This window comes from Tupaia chinensis, unplaced genomic scaffold (genome assembly GCF_000334495.1).
Source record: "Tupaia chinensis unplaced genomic scaffold, TupChi_1.0 Scaffold148874_1, whole genome shotgun sequence".
Lineage (NCBI taxonomy): Eukaryota > Metazoa > Chordata > Mammalia > Scandentia > Tupaiidae > Tupaia > Tupaia belangeri.
Window position 1 is genome coordinate 1,224,066 of NW_006208722.1, and position 21,786 is coordinate 1,245,851.

General features: G+C 44.3%; 1 protein-coding gene across 4 annotated transcripts in view; it reads right to left on the reverse strand.

Moving 5' to 3' along the window:
• Nucleotides 1–21,786, reverse strand: part of SLC28A2 (solute carrier family 28 member 2) — a 38,938-nt gene that overhangs the window by 12,778 nt on the left and 4,374 nt on the right. For 2 of the 4 annotated variants that reach the window (XR_003548271.1, XM_014585105.2), the window contains exons 4-12: nt 9,580–9,671; nt 7,675–7,858; nt 4,935–5,076; nt 3,955–4,068; nt 3,555–3,632; nt 3,064–3,144; nt 2,249–2,329; nt 588–713; nt 372–502 (exon numbers count right to left, since the gene is read on the reverse strand). Coding sequence is in view for 3 of the 4 variants with exons in the window: in XM_014585105.2 (XP_014440591.1) it covers nt 372–502; nt 588–713; nt 2,249–2,329; nt 3,064–3,144; nt 3,555–3,632; nt 3,955–4,068; nt 4,935–5,076; nt 7,675–7,858; nt 9,580–9,671 (1,029 nt within the window). In the remaining variant the exon portion in view is untranslated. The remainder of the gene's footprint in view (nt 1–371; nt 503–587; nt 714–2,248; nt 2,330–3,063; nt 3,145–3,554; nt 3,633–3,954; nt 4,069–4,934; nt 5,077–7,674; nt 7,859–9,579; nt 9,672–21,786) is intronic. The other 2 variants (XM_027769193.1, XM_014585106.2) reach the window with 1 other exon arrangement.

Below are 21,786 nucleotides of genomic sequence, written 5' to 3' on the forward strand. Positions count from 1 at the left end.
ATGCTATCTAAAGTAGTCTTAGCCCCTCAGAGAAGAGAAATCCCACTGCCCCTTAGTGCAGGAGAAGGGTGCAAAGCCTGTATAAGGGGTGACAGGGGTTCCTTTGTGACTTTAGTCACGGAAGTTACTCTGAAGAAATATGAAATACAATTGCCTGAAATTTCACTGTACCGAGGACAAGGAGTGCTGGCATGCAGAAGCTAGTGACAGGTGGAAGTTAAACAAAAGAAAAGCAACATGATTAGCTAGAGGCAGAGATAGACAAGAGGGGCTATGGAATCACTCCATTCTCCCCCGGGAGATGAGACATCTCTGCCCCAACAGTGCCCCTACCTCACTAACCCCCAAATCATATGCCTTACTGTACTCACCCACGGGGCAGCTTTACCCCCTCCTGACTCTTGAACTTGGACTCCTCCACTTCTGGATACACCAGCTTTGACAAGGCTAGAGCACAAGGGGCAGCCATCACAGAGGCAGAAATTAAGGATGCCGCATCAATCTGCAAGGCCGGAGTTAGCGGTCAGCGTTTCTGGGGACTCAACGCGGGCTCCCTGTGTACTTGGTTACTCCAGGACTACGCCTACCCCAAAGGAGATGAAGGCTCCCAGCACAGTGCCGGAAACGGTGGCAAAGCCTCCAGTCATCACCGCATGGATTTCAGAGAGGGTCATGTCTGGAAGGTAGGGACGGATGAGCAGAGGCGCCTCTGTCTACAAACAAGGAGAGAAAAAAGATTCCAAGAGGGTGTGTCTCCTACCGCAGAGGGCCCTTCCCAGCCCCAGGGACCGGACCTGTTAGACACACATCTCTCCAGTGGGGGCGCTGCTCGGTGAGACACAGCCTTACTTGGTGAGCAAGGAGCTCAGCTCTCAGGCCCTCCCAGACGCTGCCTCACTCCCTCCAGCACTTGATTATGTCCTGCTTGGCATGGTTCTTACCTGTTTCCGCATATGTTTGTCTCCTCTATTTTATTTTTAAACGCTATGAGAAAGAAAAGGCATTTTCCCTCTGTATGTTTCCCATGTCTAAACAATGCTATTACTGAATAAATTGATGGAACATAGTACACTTAGTGGGTACTGAATGCTTAAAAAGTATTCATTAAATGAATTGTGAATAGATGATCTAAGCCCTCTGTTTATTAAAAAATTAAAAATATTTGTGGGGACCAGCAGATAGCATAGTGGTTACATCACTGGACTCCCACATGGCTGACCATGGTTCAAGTCTCGGACCTGGTTGCTTAAAAATCACACTGGGTGCATGTGTGTGCATGCCCAAGATCTCAGGAGGAGGATGGAGGAGAAGGGATTGTGGCATGGTCATCACTCCTCGGGGGGTGATTTCTCGCTTTCCCTCTCACTGTCTGTTTCTTTCTCTCTCCAATGAACGCACACACCCTATGGCAAAAATCTCTTTAAAATTTTTTTTAAATAATAAAAAAAGAAATATTTGTGAAAATGTTATGAAATAATGAAGGCTGAATCACATAAACTGTATCCAACCTCCAACCTACATCATGTCCTTTTTCATTAAATGAGTGCCAACTCTGTGCCTAATGCTACACTAGAAGCTGGGAATATTCATATGAATAAGCCATAGTTCCCACTCTTAGGCACTGATAGCCTAGCAGAAGAAATGAAGTTGACTGTGGATAATTTCAGCAAAACATGGAAGGCTATAGAACTATCCAGAAGAACTCTGAGAGCTTGGGGCCTTGGGAGAGAAAGCCCTTGAAACTAACTCCTTGTCGATTTGACAGGCCATTGTCCTTAACATGAACTGATTGGTCAACAGCATATATGTAACACCCACTCCACACCACAAACGATAGATTATATATGATGAGGAAGAACCTCGGGGTTAGCCCAAGCTTTTGTCTCCTTAGAGACCCTGGAAAACCAAGGTCATAGGGAGTCACAGGGATAAACCAGAATAGAGACTAAACACCCTTTGTAGCCCTGAATGGAAATAACACGTGGGCAAGGACATGCTCCTAACTCCCTGTGTAAGAGGTTGGATTGTGGGTAAGGCTGTCCGTCCAGATGAGTATTATTAGGCATGAAGGGTGAAAGTCCTGAATCGAGGTCCCTATGAGCGTTTGAGGTTTCTTCCACCAGGGACCGGCTGCTCCACAGGCTTCATTTATTGACTTTTCAGAAGGAAAGCTACTTTTCTATACCTGTTTTCTGCCAAATTCTCAGTTACCAGAAAAAAGAAGACCAGAAGGCCTCAGGGTGCTTACCATACCCACAAAGATGTTCCCTGCCACAGCCAGGGTCTCTGTGGCAGTGGTGCCCATGGTGACTTGCAAAAACCAGGCAATCTAAAAAGATACAGAGCCCTAAACTATTAACATGAACAGGAATCTCGGAGAATGCCCAGCCAAATCCCTCCTACTCCATTTTACTGAGAAGGAACCCAAGGCCTAGAGGAGTAAAATGCAAGCCCAAGGCTGCAAAACAAACTGCAAAGAACCTTGACCAGAACCTAGTACTCTTGGCTTCTAAAATAAGTGTCTTAAAACTTAGTATGGAGGAGCTGGACACTGGCACAGTGGCAAAACATGTCACTCTGTGAGGCTGACCCACTTGAGAAGGTTCTGGGTTCATGTCAGAGACCTCCCTGAGTAAGCTAAGCACAGGCATGCCCATGATCCAGGGCTGGCTGAAATGGGGGATTGGGTCTGGGGTTGGTTAATGCTGGGGGTGGACAGCAGGTGAAGACCCTGTTGGAGGCACTGTCTCTCTGTCTCTGTCTCTCTCCCTCTCTGTCTTTCTTGCTCACGGAAATAATAAATAAACACACATACATGCAAAACACCTCAGTATGAAAAAGTAGTCTAGCCTGTTTTCTCTCGCTGTGCTACTCCCCCAACCTACCTAGACCTGGGCTGACCATTTAATACCAGGCATACGTGGAAGGGGTTGCCTTTTCACACTGGTTCTACCACTGGACCCCTCATAGGAGCATCTCTCCAAAATAAGTTTCATCTTCGTGCCTCCTGACAGATCTCAAGATGAAGGCCTATCTCCTGACTCATGTAAGAGAATGACTCACCTTCTGAATCACCCACTGCACAAGGCCCAGGTAGTAGAGAATGGACATCACACATCCAAAGAAAAGGATGATTGGTAAGCTCTGTAATGAGAAGGATGGGCAGCTGGGGAGACAGGGCATGCATGTGCTGTTTACCATAAGTGGACTGTGTGTCAGGCCTCTTAGTTAAGTTCTCCACAGTCTAAGGGCATCTGACAGAGTGCAGACACTCAGTATGTATACAAAGTAGTTTGGAATACATTTAAAATATATAGCAAATCAGTGCCAAACCACAATGAGTTTTGTGAACCTTCCCTCCACCAACCCCTATTTCATCCAGTTTCAGGATAGTAATGATCAAAGGTCAAGAGATTGATGCTGTTTCCTTTACGGATAGGCTTAATCCCATCAGTATACAGGCTAGCTGGTTTCTTGGACACACATTTTCATCCTTTGCTTTACTTCCTGAGCCCTCTGTTGACCATCATTCCAGCCCATTAAAGAGATATGACCTGAAATGCAAAAACATTGTTGACCAGTGCATCCCCAAAGACAAAACTGGAGCCGGCCACAGTGTAATTCAGGAAAATCTGAGGGGGAAAAAAAGAAAAAAACAAGACAGTCAGAGTGAAGCTAGGAGGGACACAGGGGAGGATGGGATCCACCTCAGGCCTGATTAGGAACTGCTACTATTCAGGTTGGCTTCCCTTTGACAGCCCAGGGGCTCATTAAATGTAGAGGACTCCGCAGTTCAGGTCTCTTTATTCATTTTCTTAGCTGTACCTCCAAGATATTCTCTTGTTTCCCACCAGATCTCCTGCCACAAGATACAGCCTAACCTTCCTATGTTTCCCTCCAACTCTCTTTATGGGGACTTCTAAGAATAAAGCCCTCACTTTCAGTTTCTCATACCTGAATCTGATCTCCCAGCCATTGAAATGCATTAAATCCAGGATCGGTTCTGATGACCAAGATCCCAAAGACAAACTGAAGACCCAGGCCCCAAAACACGGCCCTCCAGGACACCTAGGGTAGATAAGAAAATTATTCCAATGCGAGTTCTAAACCTACCTGTTCATTCCCTGGTTGGAGTTTCAGATATGGGTATACAAACTCTGGGGGGAACCAACCTGATATTAACAGTAAATCTGAGGTAAGACGGCGTACAGAGCACAGAGGTTGGAGAAGGAGAAACAGGGCAGTAATATGTAAAGAGCCACATATATCTACATAGTTTTCAGAAATATGCCTACAGGTTAGATGACATCTTTACATGCACACTTAAAAATAAAAATGTCACAAACCAATACTTTAACATTACTAAATGTGGGACCAGCAGATGGGCATAATGGTTACATTGCTAAACTCCCAGGTAGTTCGAGTCTTGGACCTGGTAGCTTAAAACTCATGCTGGACACATGTGCATGAGTGCCCAAAATCCCGAGAGGAGAATGGAGGAGAAGGGATTGTGGCATGGCCATCCCCCAGGGAATGATTTCTAGCTTTCCGTCTTTCTCTCTGGTGAGTGCACATGCCCTATAACAAAAATCTCTCTTTAAAAAAAAATCAATATGTGTAATGGAAGCTGATTTTCTACTGAATTTCGTTTTTATTTCCATCTCTCTTTTTCTTTTATCCTTTCTTTAATACTTGCCCAGATCTATAAAATTGATTATCGAGACTCACTAATGGATCACAATGTATAGTTTGCGAAGAAAAGGACGATTGGTAGCACCTCAGAGAACTTTCAAACTGCTCTTAAGAACAAACTTGTCAAGGAAGAAAGTTCCAGGAAAATCCCTTTGTAATTAATACTTGACCTGTGCCCTTATAATTTGTACTTGGTCCTTGGCTGCGTGCTATTATGCCCAACCCGAAGACCCAAAACTCACTGCACTGTGGTGTTTGGAGCAGGCAAAGAGGATGAGGACGAACATGCAGATTCCTGCGAAAGAGATCAGCTGCTCTGGTTTCTGGGCTGTGTCTAGAGCCAGCCACAGTATGAGGCCGACCAAGGAGACTCCCGAAAACACCCTGAAGACGGAATGCCAACACCGTGTCATCAGTGCAGTGAATAAATAATTAACGATACCTCTAAAAAAATGGAAGTTCACCCACATGGATAAGTGATTCGATTGTTTATTGTAGATCAACACAGAGACATTAAGAATCATTATGATAACTATCATTATCAGGTAGTTCTCTAGCTTCATGTCTCTCTCCTCCATGTTAGGGGCAATGGCCTGTCAAATCGACAAGGAGTTAGTTTCGAGGGCTTTCTCTCCCAAGGCCCCAATCTTACAAATTGAAGCCGAAAATTCCCTTCTGAGTCTCTCCTCTAATCTTACAAATTGAAGCCGAAAATTCCCTTCTGAGGGCACAAATCACATGACTTCCTGCTCCTTAAATTATCATCTCAAATAAAATGTGAGACTCGTTCTTGAAGTTTATTCCAGTGAGTAACCAAAGAATTAAAAATCAAAGGAGGGGGGGAACCAGCAGTTAGCGTAATGGCTATGTCGCTGGACTCCCACGTAGTCGACCGCGGTTCGTGTCCCGGACCCAGTGGCTTAAAACTCACGCCGGGCGCGTGTGCGTGCGTGCCCATCCCCCCTGGGGGGTGATTTCTCGCTTTCTGTCTCTATGTCTCTCTCTGTCTGTCTGGCGAGCGCACGCGCCCTACAGTGAAAATCTCTCAAAAAAAAAAAATCAAAGGGGGAGGCTGACCCCATGGCACAGTCATTAAGCGCTGTGCAGAGGCTGATTCCATGTGGCCAACCAGGTTTCAAGTCCATGCCCTGTGACTTGAAAGACATACTGTGATATTGTGTGTGCATACATGGCCAGGAGTCTGTTGGATTGGATAACTGGAGGAAAAGGAATTGTGGTGTAACCAGGCCCTACTGAGGGGTGCTTCTCTCTCATTCTCTCTCTCTCATTCTCTCTCTCTCTCTCTCTCTCTCATGCACGTGTCCTCTAGTATTAAATATATATTACCAAAAAAAGGAAGGAAAAATATGTTTTGGTCCCCTGTGGATCTTTACCCAATATCTAACCACTTCAAGGCAAGAGTAAATGCTAAGCTATGAATCAACTACTATGGTGCTACGGGCTTTTTGTGTACCAAAAACATTTGTTCAAGACAAGGCCTGGTTTCCTCATGACTGAATGTTCGAGTCCTTCAAGTTCAAGGGGGAAAGGATTAGAAGGAAGATCACAGATGAAAAACAAACAATAACAACAACAACAAAGACACCTAAGAGTAAAACAACAAAAGGCATTCCAAGATCAGGGTTGAAATTCAGAGCTGAACTCACTATAAACTCATTTCACTTTAAGTGAATAAAACCCACCTTCCTAATGAATAAAATCCTTTTAGTGCTGTCCTCCCAATGTCAAGTCAATTAATAATCCTCTGTCTTCCTTTGACAAGTACCCATGCCTTATAGCAAAAACTAAAAATTAATTAATCAGTGATCTAAAGTCTAGGTGATAGTCTGGTGTGGTTTCTCCAAATTAATACCTATTTTCTGTGCATCCTCTGGAGAATGGGCAGGGAAGAGGAAGTTAGAGGGAGTCTGAAAGTTATTCTCCCACCCTGACCTGTGATCAAAGGACACGTGCATGCCATCGTCAGATGTGTGGTGGCCACTGTAGAATCCATTTCAGTGTATACTGAACAGTATGTTTTGCTCCATGAACTCTAAGGAATTGTAAAAGACATAAGTGGGTGCAGGATGCCTGGAGGACTAGAGGGGAAAGAGCATAGAAAGTATTATGGCGGAACTAGCAAATGGCGTAGTGGTTTTGTCACTAGGCTTCCACATAGTTGACTGTAGTTTGAGTCACAGACCCAGTGGCTTAAAACACACCAGGCGCATGTGCGTGCATGTGTGCCCAAAATCCTAAAGAAGAGAGTGGAGAAGAAGGGATTGCAGCGTGGCCATCCCCCATGGGGGATGATTTCTTGCTTTCTGTCTCTCTGTCTCTCTGGCAAGCACACATGCCTTACAGCAAAGATCTCTATAAAAAAAGTATCAGGGAACTAGGTTAGCCAGTGGCATGGTGGTTAAGACACTGGGTCCCACACAGCCAACAGCATGGTTCGAGTCCCAGACCTAATAGCTTGAAAAATATGCCAGGTGCATGTGCATATATGCCCAAAATCCTGAGAAGAGAATGGAACAGAGGGATTGTGGCATGGCCATCCCCACAGGGGGATGCTTTCTCACTTCCTCTTCCTTTCTCTCTCTCTCTCCAGTGAGCAGACACAGTTGACCACCAAGTCAACCTGATTGCTTAAGCAGCTGTAAGCATCTTTATTCAGATTACCTCATTAAAGAGGAATTTGACTTTTCTCCTTTCTGAGTCAGGCCCTGATAGTAAACAGGCTGAAACTCTTCTCTGAAACCGAACCCCTCCCACCAGCTAGCGTTGTTGAGATCAAGGCTCAGTGAAAACTGGACTGAGGTCCAGCCTCAGAGGCCTGTTGCTATTTGTTCTCTGTGCCTTGGATTTGAAAAGACAAGGGAGGGTCTGAGAGACAGTTCATAAAGTATCAAAGGAGAAAGTAGAGGCCACCTGGGTTTGGGAGAAGCCGTGGGACCCGAGATACTGAGATTCTCATCTTACCATTTCATCCAACGCCTCAGGCGGGAGTTTTTAAAGGGCTGCAGACAGCTTGTTAATTTTTCACCAAAAAACTTGTTCAGAAAGTGGTGAGCCAGGACAAAGATCACTAAACAGGTAATGACAAACAAGGCCAGTGCCCTCTGGAAATTCAAGATGCAAGCTGTCAGGAAGTAGGCAGCGTAAGCTAAAAAGAGAAGGTACAGATTAAAGATCAGCAAAGCAGAGCTTCCAAGGGGCAAATGTCCAGCCACAGACACCTGAGACAAACGTGAGACAAGCCCTCCAGATACCTGGCACCCAGCCCTGGTGTCAGGCTGAGCTGCACTTCTGGAGGCAGCAGAGACTTCACTGTTCTCTTCCTGAGGATGTCCAACAAAGGGCAGGCTTAGAGATTGCCTATGGTGCCTCGTCTCTAATGAAATCTCACTCCTTCTAGTTTATCTGATATCCTCTCTTTGTCCCTTGAAGTAGATTTGATCATGTTATTAGACTTTAAAAATCAGTCAGCTCTGTGGCCAGCAGGTGGTGTGGTGACTAAGGTGCTGGACCCCAGATGGCCGACTATGGTTTGAGTCCCAGACCTGGCAGCTTGGAAATCACACTGCATGTGTGCGTGCAAGTGCCCAAAATCCTGAGAGAGGACTAGAGGAGAAGGGATTGTGGTGTGGTCATCCCCCTTTGGGAGTGAGGGTGATTTCTCACTTTCTCTCCCTCTGTCTCTTTCTGTTAAGCACATGCACCCTGTACCAAAAACTAAAACAAACAAACAAAAAAACAAAAACAAAAGTCATTTCAGGCCGTCTCCAGAGCCTAGTGGTTAATGGCACTAGATTCCACACGGCCAATCGCAGTATGACTCTCACTCCCAGCAGCTTGAAGAACATGCTAGGTACATATATGTGTGTGCACAAAATCCCAACAAGATAGAAAAATGGAGAAGAAGGGATCACAGTGTGACCACACTCCCACTGAGATGGTGCCTTTTCGCTCTTTCTCTCTGCATGTGCTCTCTGGCACTTAAAAAAATAAAATTAAAAAATAAAAATTGAGACCAGCAGATGGCCTAATGGTTACGTTGCTGGACTCCCATGTACTCAACCACAGTTCGAGTTTTGGACGCGGCAGCTTAGAACCCATGCTTGGCATGTGTGCATGTGGAGGAGAAGGGATTGCATCATGGCCATCCCCTCTGGGGGATGATTTCTCGCTTTCTGTCTCTCTCTCTTTCTCTAGAGAGCACATATACCCTATAGCAAAAATCTCTCAAAAAAATAAAATAAAATAACATAAAAATAAGTTATTTTTTTCTTGAAATTTTTATTATCCCTGTTACGTTAACCTTTCCTTTTGAGTAAAACCATCTAAACAAGGATACCATGAGGAAGCACAGCTATATAGCCCTCATCCCATGACTCCCTGACTCATCCCAAAATATAACTTCAGCCCTCACCATCCCAGCTAATGTTTTATCAAAGCCCCATATCTCTCTGATGGCATATTTTACACAGAAGTTTATTGTCTTTTAAAAATATTTTATATCACCAATCTAACTGGTAAACCAGCAAATAAATAATGTATAATACAGGTTCTTCTCACAGAGTACAAGAATCATGTCCTGCATCAAATCGAGACACTAAAAAAGAGATGCACCCATGTTCTCTGAAATATTTTAAGCTTATCAAATACTCCAGTTTTGAAAAATAGTTTATTCTCAGATTTTACTTGTCCCTATCAGAGCAGTTCAATAACTTATGGTTCACTTACCAGTAGTTAAGATCTACACATCAAATAGCCCTTTAGACCGTTCTGTGAATGAAAGTGCTTTCCACCTGGTAATTGTCTTGACCCAGGGAACATTCCTAAGATGGCTGTGTTTCTCACTTCCATAAATTCTCGGTATCTTACCCAAACACAGCAGGCCCAGCAGAATCTTCTTGAACAAGGCAGCATGTGTTTTGCAGAAGTGTCTTGCTTTGGTGACAGGCTGCAGATTCCTCCTGATGGGAACCCCAAAGTTAAGATACAAGAGTTACTTCATTCCCTTTTTATCAATTCACAGAATTTAGATTATCTGTCTCAAGGCTGAATTTGCTCTTAGTCAACAAAGAACATTATTCAGCCAGGGAGGATTTACGTAGAATCCCAGTGATGACTCGAAGGCCAAGTCAAACCTCACCAATGGACAGCAAGTCAGAATAACCCTACTCAGCCTGGGCCAGCAATATCCTTGGTCATCTCCTACCGTAGAAGTGGACACTGATCATATCGGGGATCTACTCCTTCTCTGTTCCCAAAGGACAGAGGAATGTTCCAATTCCTTATTCAGAAGAGGGCTTATTTTTCCCAAAGGCAGTTTGGTCATCACTCCCTAAAACACATAACCCATAATCTTAAACAGTCAAGTTGGATGTGCATTAGCAGACAGGAAAGAAACACCAACAACCTCAAGCACTCTTTGATGGGTAGCCCGAGAAAAGATGCTCAGCAAATAGAGCAATTCAAATTTGATTCAACAAACATGGATCGAGGGCCTTCTATGTACTGGGCTCTTCCTGAGAACTTTGCAAATACCAAATAATGGATTCCTCCTCAGAACTCTGGAAATGATAGTATTAGTATTAGTAATAGTATTACCATTTCCATTTTACAGCTGTGGGAACTGGAAACAAAGAAGTTAGGTAATTTTTCCAAGGTCACAGCAGCTACAGAAGTAGAGACAGAAAATCATCTCTGGCAGTCCAACTTTAGAATCTGAACTCTGAGACATCACACCATGCTTCAGCCAGACCCCAAGTTCATCTGTCTTTGCTACTCCTAAGTATCTTCGGCACACTGAGCCTTCTGAGCAAAAAGTTTTAATTTCCAAACTCTTAGAAGCACCGTAGAAGGTGAACCCAGCAAGGAAGTGTCAGTTTGGCCGTTCTGCAGAGGCAGGACAGCTCAGCCAATGCCGGGACCAGTCACTGACTCCAAATGCCCTGGGTCTTGGCCCATGGGTTCCAAAGCCTTTTCTCCATCGCTGCCTGTCCCATAAAACACGCTCCCTTTCCCCACACACTACTTTCCTTTCCATTCCTGCCTGCAGTCCTTCCTTATTGCCCCTTTCTTTTTTTTTTATTTTTTGGAGAGATTTTCACTGTAGGGCGCGTGCGCTCGCCAGACAGACAGAGAGAGACATAGAGACAGAAAGCGAGAAATCACCCCCCAGGGGGGATGGTCACGCCGCAATCCCTTCTCCTCCATTCTCCTCTCAGGATCTTGGGCACGCACGCACACGCGCCCAGCGTGAGTTTTAAGCCACCGGGTCCGGGACACGAACCGCGGTCGACTATGTGGGAGTCCAGCGACATAGCCATTACGCTAACTGCTGGTTCCCCTTATTGCCCCTTTCTACAGGGAACCCAACCCTGTATTAGCTGAGCAAAGCAAATATTATCAGATAAAGGAACGCTGAGAAAGGAGAAAACAATCTTTATAACCCTCTGACCAAACTAATTCAAGAGGATACTTCAGAATCTCAAGACCTCTGCTCCCTTTCCATGCTTAATAAAATAGTGAGTAAAAAGGTGTGCTTGGCAGTGTCAGTACCCCTGAGGACATCATTATCTTTGGAACGTCATTCACAAAGTATATCAAAAAATAAATTTCAGGGTCAGCAGGGGCTGTGGAGGTTAAGGCGGCTGGGTCCCACATGACCGACTCTGTGGTTCAAGTGTCAGACCCAGCAGCTTGAAAATCACACCCGGCATGTGCGTGTGTGCTCAGAATCCTCAGAGGAGAATACAGAAGGGATTGCTGTGTGGCCATCCTCCCAGGTGTGTGTGTGTGTGTGGGGGGGGTGATTTCTCTCTCTCTCTCTCTCTCTCTCTCTCTCCCTCTCTCCCTCTGTCTTTCCAGTGAGCACATGTGCTCTACAGAAAAAAATTTTAAAAGAATTTCATTTATCCTAGATCTATCCTAGACTTCCCATGTGGACCAGATATCTTTAATTTGCTCCTCCAGATCCACTCTCTGTCTTGCTCTGTGCCCAGAGAGTCTAAAGCATGTGGGCTAGATCAATGGACCCCTGCGCCCTCTGGCTTATCAAGTTGGGTTCTGCCAGCAAGATCCCACAGGACATCAGAATGTATGAAGAGACTGAGGCCAGTGTATGGAGGAAGTCTTCTTATCTGACTCTCCTGCTCGTCCCTTTGGGGCTAGGAATAATAACTGTTCAGTGCTTCATGCCTTTGGTCCTTGCACTGTGCTTTCTTACAGTTCTTCTGTACCTCATAGACATCTTTGTGATGGTCTCTTTGTGAAAATAAAAACAAAAACACACAAAAAAAACCCTCCTTAATTATCCTAATATAAGTATTCCATCTGTTTCCTGTTGGTACCCAAACTGATATACGAGGTGAAGCTAGTTTAAAATTACACTCAAACGCCAGTTGAGCAAGGCCAATACAAAAGTAAGAGGGGGCATACCCTAGTCTAAAATACTGGGTTGTCAGAAAAGTCGTGACGCATTTTTGCAGACAAAAACACACCATGATTTTTCTGACAACCCAATAGATAGAAATCCCATGATTAGAAAAGATTTCTGTCATCATCTCCTGACCACAACCACCCATTTCCTGGGAAATAAAGTTCAGTGGGTACTCCAGGAAATTAATTAGGAACATCTGTTTCTGCAAAGCCCATTAACAACCTGATCCTATAGCATCAGACAAGATTCCTCTCCCTTTTAAACCAACTGAGACACAGTTTGGAGGCACAGGAGCAGGTGTTCATGGTCCTTTATCCTGACTGGCACTACGTAGAGTCTTGTTAATACTCGCAAGATCTTTATATCAAGGGACAGTTTGTGCATTAGTAACTGTGTTCTATCCAGAAGCTGAAATGAGAAGAAATCTCACTGATAGGTAGTAAAATGTGCCACCTTGTGCAGAATTTGCTGTGAAGCCTGCACCCCCTGACAAGTTCTCCAGGTATGTGTATGGGAAGTCTTCCAGGTATGCGCTAAGGGTAACCCCCTCACATACGTGCTTACTGCCTGCAACCCGGTGACAAGGAGAGGAGTAGGTGAGGGTGCTGCGTAGTGCCTAGCTGAACATAACTCTAGTAGACACTATAGGTCAGGCCTTGCAGCAAGGGTGTTTGTGCATCTTCTCAGTGACCCTACCCCCAGGTGTGGAAAATCTCCCAACTAAGAGAGATGAAACTACGGGAACTCTCAGGATCTGGGGTACTATCATATTACAGTTAGAGCGGAAAGCTTGGGACAGCCTCAGAAACTCCGGCTCAGTGAATGACGACACTGACTCTGGATGAATCTTTGCTACTTGAGCTTGAAGTAAGAACTATAAGAAAGAAGGTGAGGCAACCCAGAACCAAATGGAGGTTCCCGAGTAAGAGTGAGGATTCTACTTCTGAAGTGGCCAGGATCTTTTCAAGGGGGTCAAAGATTTATTTTGATGGTGGCATAAGAAATAATGGTCAGTGGGTACCATATTGGGTACCACTTTGTCAGATTCAAAGCTATGTTTCAACGGGTTTTGAGTTGGAAGGGAGCTGGATGGTGTTCTATAAGTATAAAAGAACAATTATGAAGTATCCAAGGGGAAAATGGTGACTGAATCTGAGAAGCAAAAGGTTTCCAAAGGTAGAGGAGCTCCAGTGGCATAATGGGTTGGTGTGTGGTACTTATACAAAGACAAGGTAGAAAACCAATCAAGGACAGGGAGGCCAGGGAAGGGAAGAGAAAGGCCCATCTGATGATCACACTCAGATTGGAGGCAAAGGCTCTGTGCGGTGGGGGATGGCTCGTTTTGAAAGCCTCTGCCCATGCAGACAAAGAAGGGAACCTAAATAGGAACACAGTTCAGTGCTTGAGTGCTGAGAAAAGAACTCCCCCTCCACACAGTTCCCACATCTCTGCCTGATGTGCCCATTTCAGATGACGGTACATGTCAGATCTTTCTCACACTAACAGTAGAGACACGAGGCCAAAGATCCAAAAAAACACAGGAGGGATCTACATTCCCAACTGGCCCTCCAACCCGTCCTCAACTTCTTCCTTCCAGATCGCTTCTCTACCCAAGTTGGAGGTAGCAGGGGTTCAGAGGGGCAGTGGGGACTTCCCAGAGAAGGAGCTTTGTCATAAGAGAATATCAAGACTCTGCCTTCAATGGCCTTCTCATGTCAGGACTCTAAGTTCTATTGTGAGCAAAAGTTTTTCCTGGTTTATACTATTGGATCGCTGGAAAAGTCATGAAACAGTTTTGCATAGAAAAATGCTTCACGACTTTTCCGACGACCCAATATATGGTTGATACCCATGATGGACTTCCTATGATAACCCTATTTGCTTATATTTACACTTTCAATTAATGATTTCAACAGCAATTTAGGGACTAAGGAGTTCTAGCCTCTTCAACTGCTGTTAATAAGCTTAGGTCCTATTAAAACATTTATGATTACCAGGGTAAGGAAGGGAGTAGAGGGCTGTTCCCAGCAAGAATAGCTACCTAAAATACACGACTTGGGACTTGCACTGATATGCCACGCACGTGTGCACTACACACTCTTCCAGACCTCCCACTCAGAAATTTGTACAGCGTACACCACTGACCCATTTTGCCTTGCCTCCCTGTTCCTGTCAGGCTGACCACCTTCCAAACAGGAAGCCAGAACAGGCACCCTTGAAGCGAAGGCTGAAGAGACAGTAGATTTAGTAGGAACAGTTGAGGAGCTAAAAGAGAAGTTAAAAAGAGATATCTCTAAGGAGAAGAAGTCAGTGATATCCGGTGACAGAAAATCAGGTAACGGGCCAAGCAAGAAGATGCTAGGTTTGGCAATGAAGAGATCTGGTTCTGTTTGAGAGAGCTATTTATAGGTGAATGACTGAAAGCTGGATTGCAGTGAATTAAAGAGTAAGTGTGGGCGCATTTGGACTACGTTCTCAGAGAACTGGTTTTTTAAAAAAAGAACCAGACACTGTTTATTAGGCACCTATTACCAGGTACTGCAAAACCTTAGCAGTCATTTTCCCATAATACCACAGGATTAATATTAATACAACCTCCCAGGCAAGGAAGCTGAGCCTGCCAGCAGGTGGCAGAGTAAGGACTTAAAGCCCAGATCTGTCCATTAATTACTTCATGCTGTTTCTAATGACTTCATGCTGTTTCTAGATGTAAGATGTAAGACTAGAATTCCAAAGGGGCCATTCCAATTGCTAAGAAGTAAAGAAGAGGGATAACTATGCCTGTGAAGGCGGAAGAAGCTTTCACAAAGAGAATGATGAAAAAACTGAACGGGAAAGAGCAAGTGTTGCTTTGTGGATGTGTTGTAGGGAGTTAGAAGAGTGGGTCGGGACCAGCTGGTGGTGTGGTAGTTACTTATGGTGGCTGATCTCACATGGCCAACGGTGTGGTTTCAGTTCCAAATGCCATGACTTGAGAAACACGCTGGGCACATGTGTGTGCATGCCTAAAATCCAGAAAGGAGGAGAAACAGAGAAGGGATTGCGGCATTCCCCATAATGGTGGGGGTGCTTTCTCATCTTCCTTCTCTCTGCATGTGTCTCTGTTTTTCTCTGGTGAACACACATGCCCTCTACCAAAACTTAAAAGAAAAGAAGAAGAAGAAGAAATAGAAGAGAGGACTGGAGTGTCTCTTGAGGAGGAAGAAAGTGCTGAAGCGGGCCTAGCATTTTGAAGGAACAATAAGCTATTCCGTCCCAGGGATGCTTGGGGCATGTGGACGGATGATAGGAAGAAAGCCTGGATTAGAAGGCAGAGCCAGGTCACATAGATCACATGCCTTGCTTAGGAATGTAGGCATGATCTTGTAGTAAATGAGGAGCCATTAGAGCCAGTGTGTACTGAAGAAATATCACCATGGGGGCAGTGGGCTGGGAGGTGGGCTGGAGGCCAAATGGGACGTGCCTGTGGTGAGGCAGAGGAAGCCTGATGAGAGGGGTGAAGAGCGTAGGTGTTTGGGGAGAGGATCGATATCAAGTGTGGGGGAAGGAATAGGAAAACCTGGGATGGCAGTGAGGATCCTGCTGTGAGTGACTCAGCAGGGCTAACATTCACCAAAAACAGAGAATCCAGGGGGAGGAGAGCTGGCAGAATTGCAGGTTTGTTTATCTTTGGTGCCTGGAGCCTTGCCCAGAGCCTGACACAATAGAAAAGCACCAAAGCTATGCCAATAGGAGTTTGGTTTGGGAAATACTTAATTTGAAGGATAAGCTACATCTAAGTGTAAATGTTTGGTAAGTCATTAGATAGATGGGTCTGAAGCTTAAAACAAAAGTGCATAGCTTCAGATATGCCTTCTAAGATATTAAATGTAGGTGTAAGAAGGAAGACTGAGGGTCAAACTCTTGAAACGCAACAGGATTTACAACAAAGTTAATCTAATACATGATCATTATCCTTTCCCGGTAATTAGCTTGAATGGTAAACTTTTTATGTAAATAAAAAAATCTTTTTTTTAGGTTTATTTTATTTTTTTAGAATTATTTATTTTTTATTTTATTTATTCATTCATTTATTTTTAATTTGACCAGAGAGAGACAGAGATAGAGAAAGAGAAAGTGAGAAAGCAAGCCACCAGGTCCAGAGACTTGAACCCGGTAGGCCATGTGGAGTGTCCAGCACCTTAACCACCATGCCACCTGCTGGTCCCCTTATTTCTTGAGAGAAAGAAAAACAGGCACTTTCAACAGGGTCTTGTCACAGCACAATCTCCCGACTGTCTTCCAGCCATCCGGCACCACAAGCACACATACACACATATTCTAGTGTGTTTCAGGTCAACCTGGGATCCACACCGCTGTCTTCCATGCGGCTATAGCATTGTAGAGTGGCACCCTAGCTGTGCCACCATAGCTCAGGCAAAAGGAAATTTTGTTTTTGTTTCTTTTTAAAGCTTTTGCCATAGGGCGCAAAGAGGAAGTAAGAAATCATCCCCCAAGGGGATAGTCACACCTCCTCTTGGGATTTTGGGAATGCACACACACACATGCATCCAGCGTGATTTTCAAGCCTTGTCCAGCACTCAAACAACACAGCCGGCCACGTGGGATCAAACACCCCAGCCAGTCACGTGGGATCCAGCACCTTAACCTCCACGCCACCTGCTGGCTCCCCAAAATGAAAATTTTAAATTGACTCAACTCTCATTTCCGGAATCAAGAGTTAAAGAAGCAGCATTTAGAAGATAAGCTAGGAAAAGCTGTGTGATGCTTTGCTCCAGGGCTCAGCTCTGTTACCCCTTCTCCAGCCAGCTCAAACTTAGAGCAGGATGCTTCCCTTCCCAGCCAGCCTAGGCCTTGGCCACCCCACAGGAGGCATAGGCTGAGGTTCTGTGGAGGTGACACAGAGAGGGAGTCTCAAACAGGCTGTTAGCTTTACTCTCAGCCATTAAACCTGCCAGTTTATAGAAATTCAGCCTCTCCGGCCTCAGGCCCCTGGTTTTCTTTTTTTTTTTTTTTTAAGAGGTTTTTGCCATAGGGCATGGGCGCTCGCCAGACAGACAGAGAGAGACAGAGAGACAGAAAGCGAGAAATCACCCCTCAGGGGGGATAGACACGCTGCAATCCTTTCTCCTCCATTCTCCTCTCGGGATCTTGGGCACGCACGCACACGCGCCTGGCATGAGTTTAAGCCACTGGGTCCGGGACGCAAACCGCGGTCGACTACGTGGGAGTCCAGCAACATAGCCATTACGCTAACTGCTGGTCCTGGTCCCTGGTTTTCTTTGTTTTCATCTCAGTGCATCTCTAGCCAACAGTTTCTTGGTGTCCTCTCCAACATCTCAGGAAAAACTGACTTTCCCACTTACCAAGGCAAATCCGCCAACTCTTCATCTCAATTCCACCTTTTACAGTTCCTCAGGGCCTTGTTCTGACATTATCCCACTGTCTCACTTTTACAGTGCCCCACCCCCGGCCCTTCCATTGTCCACTCCCTTCTCTTTCTCTAACTCTACAGGCTCCTTCTTTCAACCTCAGAGGTACTCAGTTTCACTATGCCTTAAAAACAAACACCCTGGACCCACAGTTGGTATAATGGTTATGTCACTGGACTCCCATGTAGTCGACTGAGGTTCAAGTCCTGGACCCGGTGGCTTAAAACTCATGCTGAGCACATGTGCATGTGTGCCCAAAATCCCGAGAAGAGAATGGAGGAGAAGAGATTGTGGCATGTCCATCCCCCAAAAAGGGGTGATTTCTCAATTTCTTTCTTTCTCTGTCTCTCCGGCAAACGCACATGCCCTACAATACAAGCCTCTCTCTTTAAAAAGAAAAAAACAAACAAACAAACAAACAAAACTTCACAACCACCATTTTTTTAAAAAATTCTAACAACAAAAAGAATCCTCCTGAAAAATGTTCAAGTTTTGCTAAGTTACTTTAGAGAAATAGGTAAGTTAGAAAAAGTAAGGAGAGCCAGGCCAGTGGCCCCGTGGTTAAGGAAGCTGGATCCCACATGGCTGACTGCAGTTTGAACCCCAGCACAGTGGCTTGAAAAACATGCCAGGCATGTACTTATGCATGCCCAAAATCCAGACTGGATGGAGACGTGGAGGAGAAGGAATTGTGGCATGACCACTCCCATTAATGGATATTTTTCCCTCTCTTTGTCTTTTTGTCTCTCTCTGGCAAGTGCATGTGCCCTCTGGAAAAATTCCTAAAATTTCTATAAAAGAAAGAAAGAGAGAGAGAGAAGAAAGAGTAATGAAAAGAAGATAAAATCAGTGTGCATTGAAGGATCAAAGATATCAGAGGATGAAATAAGAGAGGATGAAAACAGGGCTCAAAGTGTTTGCTGTGAGAACAGCTGACTTTTCATCATTAAATCTTTAGATTTCTTCTCTAAAATTATCTCTGGGACTTGACTTCTCTAATCTTCCCCACTCACATTGCTTTAGCCCTGGCCCTCTTCATCTCTTACCTGGACAATTACAGTGACCAGAAAAATATAAAAAGTTCCTTAGTCATTAAGGAGGTGCAAAACAAAACTACAATGTGGTAATACTACACACACAGAGTGGAGAACATGAAAAAAGAGAGACTTCTTTTTTGGAGATATTTTTGCTATAGGACATGTGCGCCCACCAGAGAGACAGAGAGAGACAGAGAAACAAAGCAAGAAATCATCCTATATGCGGGATGACCATACCACACTCCTTCTCCTCCATTCTCCTCTTAGGATCTTGGGCACTCATGCACATGCGCCCGGCATGAGTTTATGCCATAGGGTCCAGGACTCAAACCACAGTTGACTAAGTGGAAGTCCGGCAATGTAACCATTATACTATCTGCTGGTCCCCAAAAAAGAGAGACTTCTATGATACTACCAGGGAAGTCAAACTTAATACAAACATGTTTACCATCTGTTAAAGCAATATAAACCTACACTGACGTTACAGCATGGCAATTCCATTTCAGGGTACATGTCCGGTAGAAACATGGACTTAGCTTTACTAAAAGACATGCACAGACATACTCAGAGCAGCACTATGTATTCATAATAGTCAAACAAGGGGAAACTACTCAAATTCCTAACCACAGTAAAGTGGAGAATTAAATTGGGATAGATTCTTAAAATGACATACTATACAACAGTCTAGAATGTACAAACTACAGGGCTGGTCCTGTAGCCTAGCAGTTAAGGAAGCTGGATCCCTCATAGCTGACCATGGTTCAAATCTTGGCCTCCAATAAACACACTTACGTTTATTTCTCCATATGTATCTTATTCTTTATTTAAAAATTACAATCGAAGGGTAGAAAATGGTACCAATTAAATTATGACAAGCAATTAATGATAAGACATAGCCCAGTGTCCACTCTATGGGCAGCAGTAATGCATTGTTTAAGAGAAGCTGAGTCCCTGGGGGACCAGAAGGTGGAATGTTGGTTCGGTGCTGGATTTCCACATGGCTAACTATGGTTCGAGTCCTGGACCCAGCAGCTTGAAACTCATGCTGGGTGTGTGTGCGCGCATGCCCAAAATCCCAAGAGGAGAATGGAGGATAAGGAACTACAGTGTGGCCATCCCCCTTGTGGGGTGATTTCTCACTTTCTCTCTCATGTCTCTCTCTGTCTCTCTGGTGAGCACATGTACCATATGGCAAAAAAAAAAAAGAGAGAGAGAGAGTGAGAAGCCAAATCCAACATGGTGACCACAGTTTAAATCTCCAGACCAGTCAGCCTGATACATGTTGGGCATGAGTGTAAGTGCCCAAAATCTGACAGGGTAGCAGGCTGGAGGAAGGGAATTGTGGCATGACCTGACCCTGTGAAGATTATTACATACTTTTAATGCAGTAATTATTTTACTAAAAATATTTTTAGAACTTGGCAATTTGATGAGATACTTTATATGAAGAATAAACCAACCAGAATTCTAAGAAATATTTTCTAAAGGGAAAACTAATGCTAATACTTAGCCTACCAAATTTTAAATTACCTCATAAATAATTATGATAGTGTGTTAAATACACAGAACTGGGTCAATGAAACAACAGATTCAAAAATAGATGCAAACTATCACATTAACTTAATGAATGCCAAAGTTGAACCAATATTGGAATGGAGAAAGGACTCACAATTTAATGACTACTGCTGGGAAACTGCTATCAGTAAGGAAAAGCATCAGCTTACAGCCATACTTCCGACTACATCCTACAAAGAAGCCAGGATCATTACAGTTAAGCAAAAGAGCAAGGAGAAAAAGAAATGGCAGAGCTGGCCCATAACCTAGTGGTTAAGGGAATCTGATCCCACATGGCCAAATTGCAGTTCAAATCCTAGCCCCAGATGACTTGGAAAACATGCTCCAAACCCCAACAAGATGGAGAAGTAGAGGAAATGGGATCTCAGCATGACCACATCCCATCGTGGGGTGCTTTCTCCCTCTTTTTCTCATACTCTGGCAATTAAAAAAAGGAAGGAAGGAAGGAAGGAAGGAAGGAAGGAAGGAAGGAAGGAAGGAAAGAAATAGCATATTTATAATCCATATGGAAACAAAACAATTGAAAAAATGTACACATAAAAAAACTGGTAAAGTCCTTTATCTAAATTGTACAAATAATGTATTAATATGTATTTAGAGAATTTTAAATATTAAGGAGTTTTTTGAGTATATACTACAGATAAAGCATTGTCCTGGTTGTTATAGGAGATAAAAGGCTGAAATAGGCATGTATCTTGTCCTCAATGTATTTACATCCAGAGTAGAGATTACGACATAACACAATGTCAAAGCTTTAAGTGCTATAAGAGAGAATAAAATACAATGGCATGGAAGTTGGAGGAAGAAGGGACCTCTTGGAACCAGGCCAGCAAGGTTGAAGAAGAACATTGGGGATGTTATTGTGGACATGACTGCTCTTGAGCTGGCCGTAAAGGTGTTGTATTTGAGCAGAAACATGCAAAATGACACCAATTTACTCAGAAGCAATAGTATAAAGCATGATGTGGAGACAGGAAATTAAGGGTTACATGTGAGGGATGGTTGATAGTTGACTGTCACTAGAATATAGGGTGGCACTAAAAAGAATTATAAGAGTTACGGGACCAGCAATTAGTGTAATGGCTATGTCGCTGGACTCCCATGTAATTGACCGCGGTTCGAGTTCCGGACCCAGTGACTTAAACTCACGCTGGGCACGTGTGCGTGCGTATCCAAGATCCCGAGAGGAGAATGGAAGTGTTTGCGGCATGACCATCCCCCCCCCCCGGGGGGGTGATTTCTCGTTTTCTGTCTCACTGTCTCTGTCTTTCTGGCGAGCGCACGTGCCCTATAGCAAAAATCTCTAAGAAAAAGGAATTATAAGAGTTAATGTTGGAGGGGCCAACTGGTGCTGTGGGGAGGTAAGGCAGCTGGATCCCACATAGCCAGCTGTGCCAGTCCTGGACCTAGTAGTCTAAAAAATGCATAGCAGGCACATGTGCATGTGTGCCCAAAATCCCAAACAGAGGAAAAGATAGATAAGGGATTGTGGCATGAACTCTCTCTCTCTCTCTCTCTCTGTGTGTGTGTGTGTGTGTGTGTGTGTGTGTGTCTTCAGGTGAGTGCACTCACCTTCTGGCAAAAAAAAAAAAAAAAAAAA